The 23,916-nt window shown below is 30.8% G+C and overlaps 2 protein-coding genes across 2 annotated transcripts in view; both read right to left on the bottom strand.

Annotated features, from left to right (window-relative positions):
• Window positions 1-23,916, bottom strand: part of LOC140437197 (macro domain-containing protein CT2219-like) — a 59,005-nt gene that overhangs the window by 18,353 nt on the left and 16,736 nt on the right. The window lies entirely within an intron of this gene.
• On the bottom strand, window positions 21,830-23,638 carry LOC140437905 (zinc finger transcription factor family protein 17-like). Its single transcript, XM_072527695.1, has 6 exons — window positions 22,854-23,638; window positions 22,678-22,794; window positions 22,384-22,624; window positions 22,190-22,320; window positions 22,108-22,112; window positions 21,830-21,949 (listed from the first exon to the last, which is right to left on the bottom strand). The coding sequence occupies exons 1-6, from the start codon at window positions 23,095-23,097 to the stop codon at window positions 21,830-21,832; spliced, it is 858 nt and encodes a 285-aa protein (XP_072383796.1). The 5' UTR covers window positions 23,098-23,638.

Here is a 23,916-nt window from a genome sequence, read left to right as displayed (position 1 = left end):
TATTACTATTACTTTTTATCGTAAAATGGAAAATAAAAAAGCTATTAACAAAAATAACTAAAAATTTTTAAACAAATTTTCTTTTTGGTCTTATAACTTTTTTTCTGGTAATTTTATAATAAAAAGACATCAAAGCAATATTATAGAGGGCTTTTCAAAGAACAATTTTCACTTCAAATATGTTTAGTTTAATTTTTTTGGATTTTACAGTGCTCCGAAGTTGACCGGGATCTTGATTACTCGTAAGAATACGATAAAAACGAAACATTACACTTTGTTTTCTATTATGTATTTTTTTATTCATATGATTTTAACATTCCTATGTTATTATTAATTTAGTATCTACCCTTTCCGCTACCACAAAAGTTACCCCATCTCGTGCACTAATCGACAGTGATAAAGTTTAATAAGAGCACTGTACCAACATTATCCCAAGATAAATTTCTTGGTAATGAAAAGAACAAAACAAACTTAATAAACCTTCTCAAATCTGCTCTATCAAAAGTGGGTTTTAGTGTCGACCAGGCTGAATCTGATGCAGATGCAGTCATCGTCTGTTCTGCGCTTGCTGCATTCGAATACTATGATTCTGTAACTGTCGTAGCAGAGGACATTGACTTGTCTTGCTCACGGTATTAGGAAGAAAGCAGTCCAATGTTATGTATCCGCAGTGTCCAATTTTTTTAACCTTCAAAGGGTGTAAGTCGCATCAATTATACTGTCCTTCAAGGTTTATATGTGGCATTACAGAGAATTTGCTGCTTCTTCTGCTGTTTCTTTGCAGAAACATCCTGAGTTACCTAGCGGAGCAGCATTATTTCTCAGTGAAAAAAGCGAGCCATCTTTGCTTACTGTCGGCAAATGTTTTTTCGTCTCTTTATATGGTGGAAATAAAGATGATTCTCTGATAGCATGAGATACAAACGATTCGCCAAGACAGTGACCAAAAATACATTTAGCTTATCATCGCTTCCGCTAAACACAAGTTGCAGCTCGTTTCCACAGTCTTAGAGTTTATTACCAGGAAACATTGCGATCCTAAAGATGCAAGAAGCTGGAAAAATTTGTATACCAATCAAAACTTTCAAAACTCCAACACCCACCGAACTTCTAAAATTAAGTTTCTGCAGATGCAAGGGAGACTGTAGAAGTATGTAGGTATAGTTGCCGAAAAGCAGGCCTCAAATGCTCTGCAGTGTAGCCTCAATTATTTTTCTGGAAAAAGGTCGATAATAAACTAATAACATAGGAATGTTAAATGATAAATTATATGAATAAAAAAAATATATATAATAAAAAACTAAGCCTAACGGAGAGAAATTAAAAACCTTCTATAATATTGCTCTGATGTCTTTTTATTGTAAAATGACCAGAAAATAAGACAAAAAAAGAACATTTGTTCAAAATTTTTTAGTTAGTTTTGTTAATAGCTTTTTTATTTTCCATTTTACAACAAAAAGTAATGGGAATAAAGTTGTAGACAATTTAATTTTCTACAAATAATGTTGGATAAAATTTTCCATTTGGTTGCTAGTTTACGGGATACAGCGCGAAAACCCTTTGTACCATTTTTTCCAAAATAGCGGCCGGGCGACAAGGGTGGCGATCCCATAAGCTTCAACTTAAGCTTATTCTTGCCCCCTAACGCATAAAAAAAATACGTCCTCTCAAAAATGCAACCCTAATGCAACTTTTCAATGGTCTATAACTAGAGCATTTAGCGACGCAGCCCTGGTTGGCTGCATCGCTAATAATATGTGGAAAATTATGTCATTTTGCAAAAGGTGTATTTTTCTCATTATTCAAGAAAATTGTTTTCACCCATTTTACAATATTAAAAAATGGTGAAAACCTTGAATTGTTCGTCCGTCTGTCTCACCGTGAACACAACTCCTCCGTTATGAGCACTGATAATATATAATGAGAGATGAGGTCATGACAAGATCGTTTTTACCTTGTTTAGGCCTGAGCCTCTTCAAGGAATGGGATACTCCGTATTTTTTTTTCTAGGAGTCGTGGGGGTGCGGTAAACGACAATCACGTGAAATGATGCATGTGATGGTGGAAGTGGTGGACTACTAAGAAACAGGAGGGTAGCTGAAGGTGACTGTGTGTATGATCTGAGAAGATCCAGAAGCGTACTAGAAGAAGTGGGTGCTGCCAAGCATCTTCAGTCAAGTTTAGGTACTTCAGGGTTACCAGCCAAGTTTGTAGGAACGGCTCTTTATCAGCGTTGTTGGCGCGCAGACTTTACCTGCGATATTGGATGGGGAATGATTCTAGTATATCAAAATACTCATCAGGAAGTTCGTGTCCAGTGTTGTGTAGAAGTTTAGCTGGAGGAAATAGAACTTTCTTTAAGGGAAGCCTGGTGAGTATTTGCCCTCTATGATTGCAAGGCGTCTTTAGTGTTCGTTTGGCTCTGTTGTTCGAGCTGGCTATGGTTCTTAGGACATACTTCCTGCTGAGGGTTAGGATTCTGTCCTTTATCGGTGTTATGTGTGATATTGCGTATATGTGGGCTGATGGATACGACCAGTCCTTCCTCATGCAGTATCGTAAGATACGACGTTCGGTGGCCGTAATGGCGTTTAGTTGATGTGCATTCAGGGAGATGTGGATGCAAGCCTTGTATTCGACTATCGGTCTGACAAAGGTCTTGTATGTGTGCAACAAAGTTTTGGAAGATGTCCCGCCCAGTTTGCCGGATAGCCCTTTCAGGAGGTTAAACCTCTGCCTCATCCTATCTAGGGTTTCTTGAACGTCGGCCTTCCAGTTGAGAGTTCTCGTAAAACGAACTCCCAAGTAGAGAACCGAGGTCCTGAAGATGAGGTCTTCTCCTAAAAGCGATATCCGGCCTCGGACGTCCTGACAATACGGAGATTTAAATAAGATTGCTTGTGTTTTGGAGGGGTTTATAGTTACCCTCCATTTCTTGTACCATTCCATGACTCTGTCCAGATAATGCTGAGACCGTTCGAATACAGATTGCTGTACACCCTCCCTGTGAGGTCCAGAGGTGAGGATGGCCGTATCATCAGAGATGAGGTGTCGAATAAGAGCTTATAACCCAAAGATGTACTGTAAAAAAATTTTTAGTCAATCTGCCGATTTAAATACGTTAAGAAATTGTATATATATTTAGGGATTCTACAGTATTCACTGCCTTCCCTCGCTCAACCGTTTCCATCTCTCTCTGTTGTTCCATTCTCCATCGTTTAGTCCTCTCTTACCCATGGCGTCGTCTACTTCGTTCCTCCAGGATTTTCGGGGTCGTCCTCTTTTCCTCCTTCCTATGGGGCTCCATTCGGTTATTCTTTTTATCCATCTGCTGTCGCTAGCTCTTCTTACATGTCCATACCACTTTAGTCTTTTTTGTTCTATATATGTTAGTATGTCTGTTTCTATTGATGTTCTTTGCTTTATTTCGTCATTACTTCTCCTATCCATTCTTGTTACTCTGCAGCATCTTCGCAGGCATTCCATCTCTGTTGCTATTATCTTACTGCTAAGCAGTAAGAAATTGTAACGCTCATTAAACGAGGTAAAATTACTATTACAGTAAAAATACCACTTAAATTATATGTATATTTAAGTCCTAACAGCATTTTTACTTATTATAACTCAGTAAAATTACCGTATTTAAAAGGTACCGTATTTGCTGGAAGAGGTAAATCTGCTAAAAAATTTTACAGTGTGGTATTAAAGGTGAGAAATTTGACCTCGGACTTTCGGTTCCAGAGTTGCAACCGGAAATACTGTTTTAAAGTCGCCAAAGAATACAAACGCCTTATTATTCGACGGGCCTTAGTAAGACGAAAAAAAATATATACTTCCGGTTTTTATATCTCTTCCGGTTAAAAGCTTAGGACTGGAAGTTTGGCAAAAACGACTCAAAATTAGTGAAATCGTCTATCAATCGACGCAAAGTTACACGAAGAGTTCAAATGTCGACTTCCGGTAACGTTGAATGAAAACCTAGGACTTAAGAAATTCAATTGCTTGTTTATTAATCCTTATATGGATATATTGCCAGAATGATTTACAATTTTCGATAGGAGCGGAACTTGAAGAAGAAGAAAGGATATACTCAGTTGTAACATACTGTCTTATTACGGTTTCAAGATCATACGACCCAAATAGAAGAATTATGGAAATTATTTGTATTGTGTATCAATTCAGTTACGAAGCAGTTACAGTAAGAGCTGTTTCTAATTATAGAATATCTCGTGGGAGAAAATTAGAACTAGCACAATATTTGCCTCAATTAAATAATTCAAACAGTTTTGATGGAGATTCGGATTCAAAGTCATTAATCTTACCAATTTAGATGTATCTATGGAAAAAGGTTTTGGAACGAGTGAAGAAGAAAATGTTACACCTTTAGATTCTTATTGGTCGATGACGCCCTAAGTAAAATCATGGTTCAAGAAACTAATCGCCATGCAGAAGTTCTATTACGGAAATATGTAAAACAAAAATCTCGATTGAAAAAGTGACAACCGGTTACTACGGATGAAACGTTAAATTTTTTTGCCTGTATCCTCTGCATGGGAATTGTTAGTGTTCCAAGTGCCACATTATTGGTCCAATGATCATCTATTTCACAATAAGTTTATTAGTTCAGTAACGACAGTGACATATTTTTACTTTTGTTAAGATCTTAAATTTTACCGATAATACTAAAGAAACGGGCACAGACAGACTTCACCCCATTATTGATTCACTAAAACTACTAAAAAACAACAACGACTTGACACTAAAAAATTTCAAAATTTGATCAGAATGATTTGATCAAGTCAAGATTTGATTATAGATCAATCGGCAGTTTCCTTCCAGCGGGAATGCGTTTACTGCGTCGGCAGTATCTAAAAAATAAGGCGCATAAGTATGGTGTAAAGATGTATAAATTATGTAGTACTGACGGATTAAAGCGACACTGTTGCAGGAAAATCTCATGCTGAATATTATGTAGATTCTTTGATTCAAGTTCTTCTGATCTAGATCAGTTATCTATTCAAGATAATATTCTTTTGAATATTGTAGAAATGTACACTTTTTTTCATTATTATACATCATTAGAACAAGCAAGAATGCTGGAAAAAAATTAGCCAAGAATTTGCGGTCCAGTGAGAAAATACAGAAAAGATTTGCTAAGTGCCCTTTCCAAATTCAAGCGTAAAGTCATGTAGTCTACTATTCAGATTACTTAACGGTCAATAGCTCCTATAATCGTAGAGTTTTATTTTATTTAATACTTAACTAGAAATAGATACATTGTTAGACATTTTAAGTGAAATACCTGGCTGTATGATCCAAGATACAAACTTATGAAAAAAGGTAATCAGCGAAAGGTAAGTAGAGTAAAGTAAGTAAGATTAAAAAAACGTATTTACATTACTATCTTCAAGCCAGATATCAAACAGTGTACAATCCTTCAACTTACAAGTATATAGATATATTTTATCAAAAAAATATATTTAAGTGATCCACAAACAGTAGTTTTTTTTTATATAACCTGTAATAATCTTTCAAAAGTTGCACAGTTGTAAATATCTGAGTGTATTACACAAATACAAATGTAAGTAGAAATATAATATATATATATATATATATATATATATATATATATATATATATATATATATATATATATATATATATATATATATTAGTTACATTTTTTTTATTTCCTGGGTTTGTCAGTCTGTTGTAAATAAAACGATTTAACTATTGCTTAAACGTTTCGGCAAATTTGTCATATTCAATAAGCTCATTATTTTATTTTATAGACATTACATTTTACAATTAAATTTCATGATTACACATTTTTTAAAAGTTTAACATGGATTAAAAAATTGGTATCTAACATTGACAGATGACATCTGGCAGGTATCTTAAAATAGGAGTGGATCAGGGTCGTATCTTAAATATCTGCCATAGTGCATTTAAAGACAACTTAATTTATTAAATTATAATACATATTAGAAAGATCTTTAATGTCAGTCTTATTATTGATAGAATTTGGATCTTTTTTTATGTGAATCATCTCCAATATGCATCTTTTGTTGTAATTTTGTTTTTTTGTGTTTAATGCATTGGTTTATACACTATGTTTGTGTGCAACAATTCTTCTATGTAGGTATTGGTGTGTTTGTCCAATATATGTTGAATTACAGTCTTTAGAAGTTATTTTATAAATAACGTTTGATTGATGATCTTTATTAACTTTAGGTTTAAATTTTGAAAAATATTTTCCAGGTGTTTTTGATGATCTATGTCCAACATTAATATTATACTTTGCAAACATTTTTGACATTTGTTCAGAAAATCCATTAATGTATGGTAAGGATATATGGGATTTGTTGGAGTTAGTGACATTATTATTATTATTATTGCTAGGTATGGTTTGGGTTTGTTCTGGTTTGGTATTGGAATTGGATTGATTTTTGATAATATAATTTCTTTTTTAATTAAACGGTTGTAAAATTCTGGTGGATAATTATTTTTTTCTAAAATATCTTTAACTTTTCTCAAATGGTATTGCGGAATGGTACTGTGGACTAGATAGTTTAATTGCTCTGTCAGTAAGAGTGAACACAACACCTCTTTTATGGGCTATGGGTGCGTTGGTATTAAAATTGGACCAAACATCTCTTGTAAACCAGTTAGTTCTTGTTGAAGTTCAAGCATCAGCGAGAAGTACTCCTACCTGACTTGACAATGGTAAGTGCGACTTGCCGAAACATCGTGAAAATAATGGTGTTTATCAAAACCAAAACTATTCAAAGCGAAGTCAAACCCGGAAAACTACAGAAAGCACATATTACTCCCGCGGAAATTTCAAGTGTAATATATATATATATATATATATATATATATATATATATATATATATATATATATATGTATATATATATATATATATATATACAGGGTGGTCCTTGAGTAATTGTACAAACAGAAACCGTAGATTCTGCACTTTAAAATATTACGATTTAAGCCAAATTGTTATGTTATGATAAAATGTTGATATTAAGAAAGATACTGGGTGTTAAAGCGCAAAATTCAAATTTTATTTTTCGTTATAACTTTCATGTTTGTAAACATTGATGTATAAAAATTTACAACTGGATAATATTAAATATGAGAAATTATAATTTATCGCACACTTTAATGTAACTGATAGAGGGCGCCACTTATTCTACATATGTGGTATAAATTTGCACTTAACTGTTTTGCTCTTTAAGATACCTGTATTTGTGACAGAAAATATTAAAGATACATTATTTTAACAAAAGAAAGGTATACTTGTTAATAACTTCAAAACCCAACAGTTTTCGAGATAATCGCATTTTAAAAATCAGCTGCATAATTCTGATCAAAGGCAATTACTCCCTACAACGAAGAAAAAATAGACAAAAACATTAATACTTCTGAATTTTGGTATAAAATACCTTTAACTAAAGTTAAGAGTTAACGAAATATTAAATGAAATAAATATATCAGCAGGATAATTAATAATAGGATTTGACAAAATAACAGAATAAGAGGATTTTACATCAAAGATTTTACGTTTTATGTTAAATTAAAGTCATAGTCAAAACATTTTGTTTACAAACCAAATTAAGAAATAGTTAAACTAAATAACACAACTTTTTGTCAAAGTAAGTGTTCGATATGTCCACCATTTTCTTTAATTCATTTGTCAATATATTCCATAAAAGATCGTCTCATATTAAATAGCATCATTAGTTCTAAAGAAAAGTATTTATTTCTTCCCATAGTTGGTTGCGAATGTTTATGGGATTCTTATAGACACGTTGTTTTAATGCTGCGCTCCATACACCAAAATTAAGCGGATTCAATTCGGGGCTACGTGGTGGCTATAATGTATAATGGCTACAGCTTACGAGTAACTATAATTACATCTCAAATAAATGGACTATTATGATTTACTAACGAACTAATATTATGCTGAACTAAATTGCCTGTGTGTTTACTATATTTATACAACAATATCGGTTATTAGGACAACGATGATGTTTTTGTAAAAATGCTGAGTCTTTCAAGTCAGATTTGTAGCAAAAGTATTATGAAACAGGACACATATGTGTTATTCAATATCTGTGCTCTAGTTTCTATTTGTCCTAATAAAAATGGGTAAACAATTTACGTAATGAACAATAAGTATTCTTTTCGAATTTTTTATGAATTAAATAAATATATCAATATCTCACCACATTGCCAAGGGACTACCACGACCAATCCAACGTTCAGAAAAGTTGTATTTAAGTATGTTCTTACTGCCTTCTCTCTAGAATGTGGTTGTGTACCATCTTGCATAAACCACATATTTTGGGTTTTTAGCAGTTTACAATAGAGAAAAAGTAATACAACACCATTAAGAAACGATAGAAAAGGGAAATTGTAAACATGATGACGGCCAACGTCTGAATACGGACATGGCACCTATAGAAGATGAAATATATTTTCTTCAATAAGACATTTAGCACGTATAACAATGCATTTTGTGATGTTACATTATCATTTTTGAGTTGTTTTAATAAGAATAAACTATGAATTATGCTTATCTATAGGTATTCAGTGCTTTGCCGCACAAATATCAAACTAAGAATTATTGTGCAGCTGACTTATAAAATGCATTTATCTCGAAAACGGTTGAATTTTCAGGTTACTAACAAGTATACCTTTTCTTTGTGAAAATAATGTATCTTTAATATTTTTTAACACAAATAGAACTACCTTAAAAAGCAAAAAAGTTAAGCACAAATTTATGTCACGCATGTGGCATATGTGGCGCCCTCTATTAGTTACATTAAAGTAAGTATAAAATTATAATTTATCCTACTCAAAAGCATCTAATTTTAAATTTTTGTCCAAAAATATTTACAAACGTAAAAGTTATAGCGAAAAATAAAATTTTAAATTTCCACACCCTGTATCTTTCTTAATATCAACATTTTATTAAAGCAAGTTGGCTTAAATCGTAATATTTTAAAGTGCAGAATCTACGGTTTCTGTTTGTACAATTACTTAAGGACCACCCTATATATATATATATATATATATATATATATATATATATATATATATATATATATATATATATATATATATATATATATATATATATATATATATATATATATATATATAAATGTTTTGGATGGGTTAGAGTCAATAAAAGGGGCTATTGGTTAACTATTTATTATCTCGAGCTTTCAATTGTGTTTACAATTATTATCAAGAGCTGCTAAAAAAGACAAAATATCTTATAAAGTTGAACTAGAAAGAAAAAAATTTTTTGGTAACTCACCAAATAAAATTAGTTTGGTTAATAAAATTGCTGCTAATACATTTCAAAAAGAATTAATACAAAAATGTCCTTATCTAATAAATGTTTCTCTGAAATTTTAATATAATTTTGAAAACATTTGCTTAACACAAAAACAATTGAATTTATAAATAAGTTAAAATAGCGACTAATTACAAATAAGCCTCAATGTCATAATTACATTGCCAAAAATAAAATTCTGTTTAAAAATTATTTTTTGTTTAGTAACAAAAAAGAAGAAGATTTATTCACCATTGATAGATGTCTGAAAAAATGTAACAAATATATGGAAAATTAAATCAAAATGTGATATTTTACAAGTTTCAGATATAAATTATAAAGAAATAATATAATTATAAATTTTGCTTAGATTTTGAATTTCTGATCTTTTGTTTAAATTATTATCACTTTTGCTAATACAAACAATTTCCAAAAAAGTCCTTTTGAATTTATTACTTTCACTACATAAAATTTTAATGTTATCAAAATCCATAATATGGTCTTTATCGATTACATGCTCTGCCAAAGCACAAGATGGTTTTTTAATTCTGCAATCACTTTTGTGCGAAATAATGCGATTTGAAAGATTTCTTCCGGTCTCACCAACATACTCAGCTTCACACTGAGTACAACTAATGCTGTATACTACATTTGTTTTTTCAAATTTGTCTATAGGATATTTAGTTTTGGAATATAAAGGTGAAATAGTTTTGATGTTCTTTGTTGCTATTTTTATATTGTCAATAACCTTTAGTGTTTGTATTAATTTAGGTGTTAATGATGGTATAAAAGGTAGTGAATTATAATACATGTTCTGATTGTTAGATACAATGTTTTGAGATTTAGCAAAAAATTGTGTTAAGTTATTTATATTAAAATATTAGAAAAAAGAATCCTATGTAGCATATCTGGAGGATTCTCTGAGAATAAAATTAAGAATAATAATGTAATAAATGTGTTTAGAATAATTAAGTGTTGTGGATGTAAAGTAATTTCTGAATTTTAAACATAGAAATAGGTTTTTTATATTGAAATGTCCGAAAGCTTGGAATAAAAATTTACAAGAGTACACGTTTCATTTTTTATTGCTGCAAACCCAATATTTAATGTTTACTATATATATATATATATATATATATATATATATATATATATATATATATATATATATATATATATATATATATATATATATATTTATATATATTGTTATGATTGTTTATTTTGAGTTCAAACTTAGTTTATTGAGCCAATAAAAAAATTATAACTTATCTGTTATCAAAAGTGAAATAATCCTTATATTACCTGTGTTCGATGGATTCAAAAGATTTTCTAGTTGTCTTTTATCGAGATAGAGAAGAAAGGATAATAATACAAATATATTATATTACAAAGATTTACGTTTCTTTATTTTATATGAACGAATAAAACAATTATTAAATTCTGTCGTTATCTTATCAATCAGCATACAAGAAAATAAATCAAATTATTATGATAATAAGATTATAAAGCTACATACATTTATATTACGTGAAAAACCAATTTTACTTAAAATTTTCTTTACTTGAAAAAAGAAACCACAAAACTTTAAACTTTTGATTAGCCTAACAAAACCTCAGTTCTTAAATTTGAATGCTAATGACCATGATGTCGAAACGATCCTTCACAGATATTAAATTCAATTGTACAAACACTTACAGTTTATTTTCTTCTTGAGTTGTATGTTGGAACATACCCAGAAAAGTCCAGTCTCCTCAAAGATGTGATCTCCCCTTTTTGGCACCTCGGCTCCTTCTTTACGTCGCTGCAAACCTCCTGCAGACTACACACAAAACACCTGATTCACTTCTCCAAACTCCGCTACTTATTTATGACACCAGGACCTCCTTTTGTCAACTTGATGCCGTAAGAATACTTTCACATATACTTTATAAAAATGCCCACGGTAGATACAAGGACCTCTTTTAATCTACTTGTTATCTCCTTCTTCAAACTATTCACTTCTTTTCGTTACGCCGGTATCCAAACTCACGAACCACACCCTATCTTGAGACACACGACTGTTTCCTTTCGATGACCAAAATATGACTAACTTCTCCTCTCTCATGATCGACTCATCAAATTCCCATTTTAAAAACGACCGTCCAGTCAAAAAGCTTAAATTGTGTTTATCATGATTTTGGAAAAGCCTAATTTCGGTTTCAGAGAAAACTAAATAGCTTACTTTAAAATTCGTTTTTTTTTTCAATACATCATTTATACATATTTCAAAAGATTAAAATATGGTCATTTAATACTCGACTATACAAACAATGAAAAGATTATTAACTTGAAGGTAAAAAGTCTTCTAATTCTAAACAAAGGTTTTATGATAATTCTGTTTGCAACGGAAATTTTGCAACAAATTTCTATTCTTATCTACACTAAATCTTATCTTAAATTACTATATACAATTTGTCTATATTGATATCTTGAAATTTTATTTCGATGGATTTTTTTATTTATTTTTCTTTGGTTGGAAAAGAAAAAGTATGACAATATATATATATATATATATATATATATATATATATATATATATATATATATATATATATATATATATATATCATCATTCTCAGCGTATTCTACCGATTATAGCGCAGCCTCCCTTACATAGTCGCTCTTCATTTCTGCCCACGATTGTCTAATATTCGCTTTTTGTTGTACCGGCTTGTTTCCTTGTCATAGTCAAATTTGGACGTCTTCTTGACCCCTTGACGCCTCTTGGATACCATAGTGTAATTCTAGTGGACCATCTATTGTCAGTTCTTCTCACTAAATGCCCCGCCCACTGCCATTTTAAACATTTAATTCTGTGGATTACATCAGTGACCTTGATTTTCTGTCTGATCCATTCTATTCTTTTTCGATCTGTTTTTGTTAACCTTTGAGTGACTTTGAGTTTCGCTATTATTTCTTTCTTTAATGTCCAAGTTTGGCAGCCGTCATTTATATTATACACCGATCGAATGCTTTTTTTTACAGGTGGATTGGCATAAAAATGTATTTTAATTTTACATATTTAACAGATTTAATGTCTAAGAAATATATATCTTATAACTTATAAAGATAGAACTTTGTTACAGCATAACAGAAATGGAATGCCAGCAATGTTTTAAAACATTTCCAAATGAAAGACTCATGAGACAACATTATGCCAAACACCTCTTCTGTGATTACTGTGGAAAAATGTTTCCTTCCTTTGTACAGAAACAAGAACATGAATTAATGCTCCACACTAGCCAATGCCCACATTGTGAAAAGATTGTCAGAAAATCAGAATTGAATCAACATTGTGAAAAAAGCCACCATTTTAAGTGTTGTAAATGTGATAGATGGTTTACAAACAAAGAGGAATGTGATGATCATCAAAGATTACAACATATACTATGAAAACTCATTTATATCTTCTGAATGGTAAATATTCTAGAAAAAATTCTAAAATAATCAAAATTTAAGGGTTTTCACATTGCTATGGATGTACAGGAAAAAAGAATAGTCAAAAATTTACTTCTTAAAGAAGAACAAATTATGTTTAAAACTACATTAGGTCATTAATAATTAAAAAAATACAGTAACAGTTTTTTTTATTATTTTTTTTTGAAGACATCTTTTATAAACCAGTGTTATTGGAATTTTGGTTATACCAGTGATTATTAAGGGACAGTGATGCGCAACATATAGCCTCTCCTATCCAAATGTCAACCTCACATCAATAGGGCACTCTTTTGTCCTGGCATTGAGAAATTGGTTCCGAAGGCGGAGGAACTATAAATTAGTCAACGGCATAAGGATGCAAAAAACAAAGGAGAACTACTGCATTAAAGGCCAGTTGGTACTCGTAGTTTTAACTATCATGGCTATAAATAATTTAAGTCAAAACATTAGCTATAAATAATTTAAGTCAAAACATTAATGATCATGGATGTCGGAACCCAAGATCCGGCAGGAGAGGACAATCAATCTCAAGACTGCAGCGCCTCTCAGGTCGTTAATATGCGAAATACTTGCAAAATAGCCACATGGAACGCCAGAAGCATGTTTGAGATAGGTAAATACATATCTATAGAAGAAATGAGAAGAATGCAAATCAGCATCCTCGGAATAAGTGAAATGCGGTGGTCGGGATCGGCGGGAGTATGTGATGTTGATGGATATCAAGTGTACTATGTCGGAAATAGCCATGCTAATCACTATAATGGAGTTGCAATCGTAGTAGTAAAACAGAACCCTTAAGCTAGCGGGGACACATGAGCGGAATCCAATTTAACCTACGTAATATTTTTTCACCCATTTTTCACTAATTTATTACCACCCTAATAATTTTTCACAACCAAACCAACCTTAAGGGGAGCGATTCTGCTGGCTTAAGATTCAAGCTAGCAGAATTCAAAAAAGAAACTTTTTGTTGATGGCATATTTTTTCACCAATTTTTCACTAATTTATTACCACCCTAATAATTTTTCACCACCAAATCCCCCTTAATGGGAGCGATTCTGCTGGCTTAAGGTTCAAGCTAGCAGAATTCAAGAAAAAAAAATTTTGTTGATGACATATTTTTCCACCCATTTTTCACTAATTTATTACCACCCTAATAATTTTTCACCACCAAACCACCCTTAATGGGAGCGGTTCTTCTGGCTTAAGGTTCAAGATGGCAGAATTAAAAAAAAAACTTTTTGTTGATGGCATATTTTTTCACCCATTTTTCACTAATTTATTACCACCCTAATATTGTTTCACCATTAAACCACCCTTAAGGGGAGCCATTCTGCTCGCTTGCGGTTCAAGCTAGCAGAATTAAAAAAACATATTTATAATATACCACAGTGTTTTGCTAGGTTTTTACGAATTTATTACCATCCTAGTAATTTTTCACCCCTTAACTACCCCTTGTGAAAAGTCAATAATTGTGGTAGATTAAAATTTAAGGAGAAATTTTTTTTTCAATTTTACTGTCCACTACTTATAACTGAAATAAAAAAGTGTTTTGTTAAGTTTATACTAAACTTTGACCATCCTGATAATTTTGCTCCCATAAACCTATTCGAAAACTTTCCTACTAGCTGAATATTTGAACCAGCAAAATAAGAAAAAAACGTATTTTTGAAATACCTCAGTATTCTGCTAAGTTTTTACTAATTTATTACCACCCTAGTAATTTTTCACACCTAAACTACCCCTTGTGATAAGTCAATAATTCTGTTAGGTTAAAATTTAACGTGAAAAAAATCTTTTTTACAATTTCACTATCCTCTACTTATAACTGACATAAAAAAGTATTTTTACCCTGATAAGTTTCCATCTCTAAACCAATCTTATTTGGAAACGTTCCTGCTAGCTTAATATTCGAGCCAACGTAATTAAAAAAAATATTTATGATATACCACAGTGTTTTGCTAAGTTTTTACGAATTTATTACCAACTTTGTAATTTTTTATCCCTCGACTAACCCTTAGTGGAAGTCAATAGTTCTGCTACGTTTAAATTAAAGGTGAAAAAGTTTTGTTTTATAATTTTACTAAATACTATTTATAAATAAAATAAGAAACGCTCTGGTTAGTTTTTACTAAATGTTAACCAACTTCACCAATTCCACCATCTACACATTTACGTTGGTTGAATGCAAAGCAAATCTTTTCGGAAATATGAGATACTACAGTATTATGCTAGATTTGTACTAATACATTACCATCCTAGTAATTTTTCACCCTTCAACTACCCTCTATGAGGAGTCAATAATTCTACTACGTTAAAATTTAAGGTGATAAAAAATCTATTTTTATAATTTTACTGTATTCTACTTGTAACTGAAAATATAAATTGCTTGCCTGGTTTTTACTAAATTTGATCCACCCTTATAATTTCTGACCCCCTAAGCCTCAGTTAATGGGAAACATTCAACAAGATACACATTGACGCTAGGTGAATAAAAAATCTTTTTGAAAACACAAGAGTGCTCTGCTAGAATTTTACTATATTTTTACCAGCCTAGTCATGTTTTTCTCAACTACCCTAATTGAAAAACATTTTCAAATGTTATTCTATACTAACTAATATATAATATTTTTTCAATGTTTAAATATTAAAAATATGAAAACACTTTATTCCAAAAACTATAAATTTTACCTGTTTTAAAAAATTGACTCTGATTCGAGTCGTATTACATGGCTAAGCGAAATCGAATCGTTAGTCCCTTTTATGAATATAAAATAACTGAAATCAAGTTGAGGTTTAGTAAATACAATGAAATTTTTATATTGCACAGAATAAATTACCAGGTAAGAAATATTCAAATTGAAATAATTTTATTACGTCTATTGCATTATTTATCTGATTGTAAAAGAGAGTCGTCGGGAGCGTGCGCACCTATTGTTAAAAGATTTGTATTCATTAGGTAGATGAAAATTTGAAAAATAATTTAGGTATTTAATATTTTAATATTATTTAAATAAGAAGAGTATTAACGATTGGTCAAAACATAATTTTAAGATTAGGTGTATAACATAAAGAATTTTTATTGGAAAACATTTTAGGATATAAATATTTTAAGTAGGTATATTCAAATGGGACCGAAATTACCGGTTGGTCAGAACAGCTGATATAGATTATTTGCGTAGTAGAATAAATTTATATTAGCAGCATTTTAAAAATTTAAAGATATTTGTATTTTAATTCTTTGTCGATTTTTCATTCATTGTCAGTTGAATATAGGTAAAAATTAAAGGTTATTACAAAAAAAAATATTAACTCAATATTTTATTTATGGAAATGTTTGAAAGAATCGCCCACGGAGAGATCTGGTTTCTCGGCACAATCCACACACTCATAAATTGGGTTTTTTCTTATTTTTAGGATAGGACATACTCTGCATCTTTTCGTTTTCGTTTCGCGTTTGTCCGATTTATTAGCAATTATTTATAGGTAAATGTTCGCGTGCGATATTCCGTCTTTCTTTGCTTTTTTATAAATTAATTTACGAATTAATTCTAACCTTGATATCGTCTTTTATGTCTTTTGTTTAGTATATTGTTTAAAACTAAGTCTAACTTTCCACGGTACCATCGATTCATCTAGCGATAATTCTTTTACTGGATAACGCAGAGCAGTCATTTTATTATTAGAAAGTCTATAACTGTTCTTATTCTATAAAACCGATCTTCAGGAATAACATTCGGTCCCATTGGATTATGGATGAAGATTAAGCACCTTAAAATTATAAGAAAAAGATCTCTTTCGATGTTCTGCAAAAAAGATTTTAAGTTGAATAGTGGATCTGTTTTTCAATAACCCTCCAATCTTGAAATCCGTATGTGTCAGTGTGGAAGATAATTCCCATAAATACTAGAAATTCAAATAAGGAAAATAGTTTACATCTTTAAATGCTAGAATTTACACAAACACCAACTTCACCAACTTTTTTATAAGCTAAACATTGCAATATTGTTGACATTGCCTATTTTTTAACAAAATTTTACAACTTAAAAAGGGATCATTCCCGTGCGTTGGCTGTATATCATATAGTTAAAAAACTCAAACATTGAAGTAAAACACTGTTGTGATTGGTGTATTTAATTAAATTTTAAAAATCCTAAAGGATTAAGTTCAAAACGTTTTCGGACTTATCAGTCCATCTTCAGTGAAATTTGTAGTAGTTTTAGTAAGTAATTAATAAGTAATAGGTAAGTAGTAATTTTTAATTAAATATACCAGTTATTACAACAGAAGTGTTTTCACACACACACACACACACACACACACACACACACACACACACACACACACACACACACACACACACACACACACACACACACCGTGTAAATGTATTGAAGTATTTTTAAACAAACAAATTTATTTAATTTTTGTTAAAGGGGTAGTAAGGGGTGAAAAATTACTAAAGTTGTAATAAATTCGTAAAAACCTAGCAGAACACTGTGGTATATCATAAATATTTTTTTTAATTCTGCTAGCTTGAACCGTAAGCCAGCAGAATCGCTCCCCTTAAGGGTGGTTTGATGGTGAAAAAATATTAGGGTGGTAATAAATTAGTGAAAAATGGGTGAAAAAATATGCCATCAACAAAAAGTTTTTTTTTGAATTCTGCTAGCTTAAACCTTAGGCCAGCAGAATCGCTCCCATTAAGGGTGGTTTGGTGGTGAAAAATTATTAGGGTAGTAATAAATTAGTGAAAAAATATGCCATCAACAAAAAGTTTTTTTTCTGAATTCTGCTAGCTTGAACCTTAAGCCAGCAGAATCGTTCCCATTAAGGGTGGTTTGGTGGTGAAAAAATATTAGGGTGGTAATAAATTAGTGAAAAATGGGTGAAAAAATATGCCATCAACAAAAAGTTTTTTTTTTAATTCTGCTAGCTTAAACCTGAAGCCAGCAGAATCGCTCCCATTAAGGGTGGTTTGGTGGTGAAAAATTATTAGGGTGGTAATAAATTAGTGAAAAATTGGTGAAAAAATATGCCATCAACAAAAAGTTTTTTTTTAATTCTGCTAGCTTGAACCTTAAGCCAGCAGAATCGCTCCCCTTAAGGTTGGTTTGGTGGTGAAAAATTATTAGGGTGGTAATAAATTAGTGAAAAATTAGTGAAAAAATATTACGTAGGTTAAATTGGATTCCGCTCATGTGTCCCCGCTAGCTTAAGGGACCTTAGTAAAACACTTAGCTCAATCAGTAGTAAATTATATCCTCATATCTGACAGAGTAATTCTACTGAAAGTTAGTTCAAAGCTGTTCATTACCAACGTAATTCAGGTCTATGTCCCTAGATCATCCAGTGATGAATATAATTTAGGAAAATTTTACAAAGATCTTACTAATGCTGTAAATCTTGTTAAAGCAACAAAAAATACTATAGTCCTCGGAGATTTTAACGCCAAAGTCGGCAAAGAACGCTGTTAGAATATTGTGGGGGATTATGGCCTAGGAAACAGAAATGTGCGTGGAGATCTACTTGTCCAGTTCTGCCAAGAACACGTTTTAGTTATATCAAATTCTGACTTCAAATTACCACCGAGAAGACTCTACAACTACAAGTCAAATACAAAATCAGAGAATAAAATTATTAGGAACCAAATCGACTTCATTCTAATAAAAAATCGATATAGAAACTGCATCAAATGAGCTAAAACTTATCCAAATGCTGACATTTGGTCTGATCACAATCCCATAGTAGCTGTAATCAAATTAAAATAAAAAAGGTGATCAAAAAGAAGTCTCGCAAAAATATTGATATAACCCAACTAAAAGACGAGAAAGTTAAGGAAACGGTTTAAAGACAACTGAACAAAAATTTAATCTGAGAAAATATCAGTCAGAATGTCGATTAGGGCTTAGATAAAATTACAACAATAGTAAAGGAAATCTGTGAAAGGAATTTAAAAGGCAGCTCAAAGCTAAAAAAGAAGACTTGGATGACACAAAACATATTGGATTCGATGGAGAAACGACGAAAATCTTTATAAAAGTATACAAAAAGAAATTCGACAAAAATTTACAAGAAGCAAAGAGTCAACATCTAGCCAAACAGTCTCATGAACTTGAAGCGATCTTAACACCTAAACGATTCACTAGGCGATATTCTAACACATGTCATCCTAATCTATAATCAATCAATTCACAGTACCACAAACTTTTCTTCATTTTCAATTATATACGGACCATATGCAGAAGAAATACATTTCGATTTGGTCCTCTCAATATACGAAACATACAATCAACGACAGATGTAAGAACCTTTCTGGCATTATCTACACTAGATTGTCACTCCGAAATTATAATTGGTGATTATCAAAATGGATTCAGACCAAATGAGCCACTACAGACAACATATTCATACTTACAACAATACAAGAGTTAGAGAATTAGGCTTAATATGTTGTTTACTTTAAAAAGCGTCCCCTAAGACCAAATGAGCCACTACAGACAACATATTCATACTTACAACAATACAAGAGAAAGCTTATGAATATGACATAGAACTATTTATAATATGTATAGAGACTTTAAACAAGCTTTTGATAGTGTGAAAAGAGACAAAATGCTGGAAGAACTCCGAAATCTAGGTATACCAAAAAAATATATCAGCCTCATAAAAATGACGTTGCAGGGTTCAAAAGCCGCAGTTAGAGTAGATGGAGAACTGTCTCTCCTGTTTGACATCAACATGGGGGTGAGACAGGGAGACGCACTTTCAACCATGTTGTTCAACCTAGTTCTTGAAGCAGTCATCAGAAAAACCAATGTAACTGGCTATATAAATACCAAAACAGTACAAATTACTGATATGCGGTCGATGTCGCCATTATTAGTAGTAGCAAGACACGATTAATTGTTCTTGCTACTTCTTAACATGCTACTACTAATGGAAACGTACAAGGAAATCGATCCTAAAGCACAAAAAGAGGGCTTAAAATAAACGAAACAAAAACTAAGTACATGACCATCAAAAGAACACCTGAGAATTAAAATAATATAGCAATAGACAACAGGAGCGGCTAAATGTAGCATACGAATCCAACGTTGCCAAGTTGGCTAGAAAAAGAATAGCGCGAATTTCAAAATTTAGGATTGAAGTTTCTGATATCAGTGGTAAACCAATAAACTTACTCGCATATTTAGCGAATAAGTTGCTTATAATTAAGATATTTTTAATCGTCTGATGCTAATTATTTGTTAATATAGGGGACAACATTCACACAGTTATATTTTTTAAGAAATAAATGAGAAGTTGAAACTGATTATTTTAATTAATTGTTGAAATTTTGAATGTTGTTTGTAAAGATAAAATATTATAATAAGGAACAATTTGTGTTTCGCGTTCTAAATATGACAAAAACAAGTGAATTATTTTAGTAAGTTATCAATCACTCTGTATTAGGAATTAAAAGAAAACAATGGTAAAAAATAAGTTTATTTATATCTACATACAGTATACAAAATATATCGATCGTGAAATTGCAAAAGTTCGTGTTAATTTAATATATTACAAAAAAAAAAAAGATTTGTATTTCACTATTTTTAAAATATTCGACTTAAAGTAGGTATAACGTCAATGTAAACTTAAAAATAATTATGATCATTTTCAGTACTTCGTGAAATAAATTGAGATTGTCCAAGTATACATACATTCTTTTACATTTACAATTTCTTTTACAGTGGGTTTGCTTATATATGTTTAGAATTCATAACTTGTTTCTTTTTTTTTCGTGGAATAAAATGTTAGCTGCTTTTTAATTTTTTTATTATGATGCTCTACATTAATAATTGTTGTAGGTGAAAACTTTTTGATTGTATTTAGGTTACATTCAACCATAGTATTTTCATTTTTTAATGTTTTTACAACATGTTTTAAATTGTCTGCATTTTCAATTAATTCTATATTGTGTTGTAGTTTAGAAACTTCTATTGTAGCATGTTTTCTCAACTGTTGAATATTGTCAGTAATATTATCATTATTTTGTGACAGCGTTTTTAAATGGTCTATAATTTCTACAATATCATCATTGTCACTAATACCTAAATTTATATTTCGTTCAAGCAACTTCTGTCTTAAAGTTGAAGCAACACTATGTATGTGTTTACATATTGTATGTTTTATAGAAAAATCTATACAATTACAAATAAACGAATGAATACATACATGACATTCAGATCATGGTAGGTGACAGCATGGTTCTCCATTTTTTGCCACTTCATAACTTTTTATACTGGAAGTAGTACTGCCTAGGTAATTCTGATACATACCACATATTACTACTATTTATATTTTCAATTATTTTAATTTGATTAATTTCTTTTATTGCAGTTCTATGTCTTTTGTTGATAAGCTGTATATGTGATGAATTTTTTCCTTTTACTTTTTTTAAGATTCGCTCAACAACTTTATCTCTAATGAATTTATTAAGTGCATCAAGTCCTTTGGCTAACCTTTTTACCTTTTTACCATCTAAATACACATATTTTATAATTTTATGCATGCTCTCTAATCTCATGTTTATATTAATTCCTGCATTTTGACGGTATGAATAAGCCCATAGTTGAAAATTTCTAGCATAAGTATTCAAGAAATATTCACCAAAATTTATTGTTTCTCCATCTTCAAATGTTTGCTCGATAAAATTTGATAACAGTTTCTGAAATTCTTCTTTATCTGTTACAGTATGTAAAATTTTTAAAGACTGGTATACTATTTTTCTTTTTCTAAATTACTAATTTTGGACATATTCAATTGCCAAGCTCTGTCTACGTGCCATGCACAATACAATTGCATATTAACTTCACCCATAATTGACCTCCAAGCATTATAGAAAACATGCGTTATATCTGTCATAAATACATTTGGTGTTAAGACTCCTATTTTATTTTTAATTGTTTGAAAAAATAGTTCAAATATAAGAGTGTCTTTTCTATTTGTTAATAAACTGCACCAGGAAACCCTTCACCCCACTCATCGACAACTACAATAGTTGTTAATTCGAAATCGTAAGCATTTAAACCGTGTGTACTATCAATAGCCACTATATTATTGCTGAACTGCAATAACATTTTTTGTTGTGATACATTCATAAGTATAATGCAGAAATCATCTTTTTTTAAGAAAGAGTTTTCATCCACTTCACCTTGTGCTTTATATAATAGAACTGGATAATGTCTAAATTCATGCATTCTTGTACATACATATCAACACTAACCGCATCTGTAACAAACGAATATATTTTTAGTTGATGTCAGCAGAATAATTAAATTTCATAAAAACTTCTAAATATAAAGTACCTTGAACGTCTAACTCCATCCTGAATTTGTATATTAAATGCGTTTTAAATATTGTGTATATCTTTTTGGTAAGCAAATCTATACGCTTTAGTTTTTCATCATTAAAATTATTTCTGTTATTATCAAGAATTCTAAAAAATAATAAGTGTATGCAATTAACTTCATATACATAATAATTTAATAAAATAGTTTACCTTGTTACACTTACACCACTATTTAACTTTTGTGCGATGTTGGCTCTTTCTACCTTTGGTATTGACAAATGTTGAATATCAACGCTATGACCATAATGTGTCTTATCAAAGATTGCCTTTACTCTAGAATTAGTTTCATTCTTTATAAGTTTGATCTGACTAGTACAAGCAACATTAATTTTCTTAGATCCTTGACACTTCTTCGTTCTTTTCCGAATGTGGGAAACTTCACGACTTTTTCCTGCAAAATTAAAAATAAACAAACCAAAAATATTATTTTGTTTACAAGAATACCTGATCTACTACAATCATAATATACATCTTTAACGGAAACTGAAAAAACTAAACCACGAGGAAAAATGTATTCTGCGTTGGAAACACTTTGAACGTTTCTTAACCAAATCTGAAAGTCTAAAAAAAATAATGTAAGTACCTAATGATATTTAGAAAGTAAATGGATTCATACTGACCTTCAATTGTAGAGAATTCGTACATCTCTCGTTCCATTTTAAAATTATGACAATCCTCTAGGTGCCGTACTAATTCTAGTCGTAGCCTAAAAGAAATATTGCATCCCTCTAAACACTTAAACGATGTCACATTTTTATCATAAAATATTATTTGTGCATTTAAGCCATGAATTTCCTTTAAATGTCTATTCAGATTACTCTGGCTTGAATAAACTTTTGAACATTCTTTGCACATTACAACCATAATTATCTTCAACCGAAAAAAAACCCGCACATAAACGATAAACCAAAAAAATAAAGAATTGATGAATTGATATACTTTGTAATCTTTTAAAGATCTTTTCTATACTGTATCTATGGTTATGCTAATCTCTGTGACTAGCCAACTTGGCAACGTCGGATTCGTCTGCTACATTTAGCCGCTCCTATAGACAACTACAGTCGGTCCGCCGGATCTTTGCACAAGTATGACATTATTCACGAATTATTTTTTATGTTACGTCTCTTTCCTACTCACAGAAACTAAAACTATTAACTTAAACCGCCTGTCCATACACAACACCATGCATTGAACAAAGACAGCCATAGAACAATGATCGTTGATTGATTCGTCTACTGACAATTGACATGACAATTGGAAATTTTATTTTGACAGAGTGTAATATTTTTATAAATTATTTTCGTTTGATTTAAATAATCAATCCTTTTTCATACTTTAAATATACATATTTTTAACAAACAGTTGTTATAACGACTAACCCTTACCTTCGTGTTCAATTTATTAAGGTAAGATTTCATGTATTAGCTAATAACGAATAATAAATTTTTTTAACCTCTAAATTGACATTAATTATTTAAATATAGCTAAAACTACGTCAACGGACAATATGAAATATTTTTAAAGGTTTTTATTTTTAGAGTATGCCTGGCAAGCCTTTAACTTCTCAAGCTTAGCAACTTGTGTTGAATGTGTTGGGAGTATTTCGAATTAGAAAAAGTAAATGGAGGGCCTTTGGAGCCATTTTCGTCTGTTCAACAGGTAACATATTGAAATGTATGTTCG

This window comes from Diabrotica undecimpunctata, chromosome 3 (genome assembly GCF_040954645.1).
Source record: "Diabrotica undecimpunctata isolate CICGRU chromosome 3, icDiaUnde3, whole genome shotgun sequence".
NCBI classification, from domain to species: domain Eukaryota; kingdom Metazoa; phylum Arthropoda; class Insecta; order Coleoptera; family Chrysomelidae; genus Diabrotica; species Diabrotica undecimpunctata.
This window is presented reverse-complemented; position numbering and strand designations above follow the sequence as displayed.

What these genes read in the sequence shown, in the direction of transcription:
- LOC140437905 (XM_072527695.1), bottom strand. Translation starts at nt 23,097, where the DNA reads ATGGTTGTAATGTGCAAAGAATGTTCAAAAGTTTATTCAAGCCAGAGT. An exon ending in CGAATTCTCTACAATTGAAG is followed by an intron (nt 22,795 to 22,853) that starts GTCAGTATGAAT and finishes TATTTTTTTTAG; the next exon opens with ACTTTCAGATTTGGTTAAGA. An exon ending in AGTGGTGTAAGTGTAACAAG is followed by an intron (nt 22,321 to 22,383) that starts GTAAACTATTTT and finishes ATTATTTTTTAG; the next exon opens with AATTCTTGATAATAACAGAA.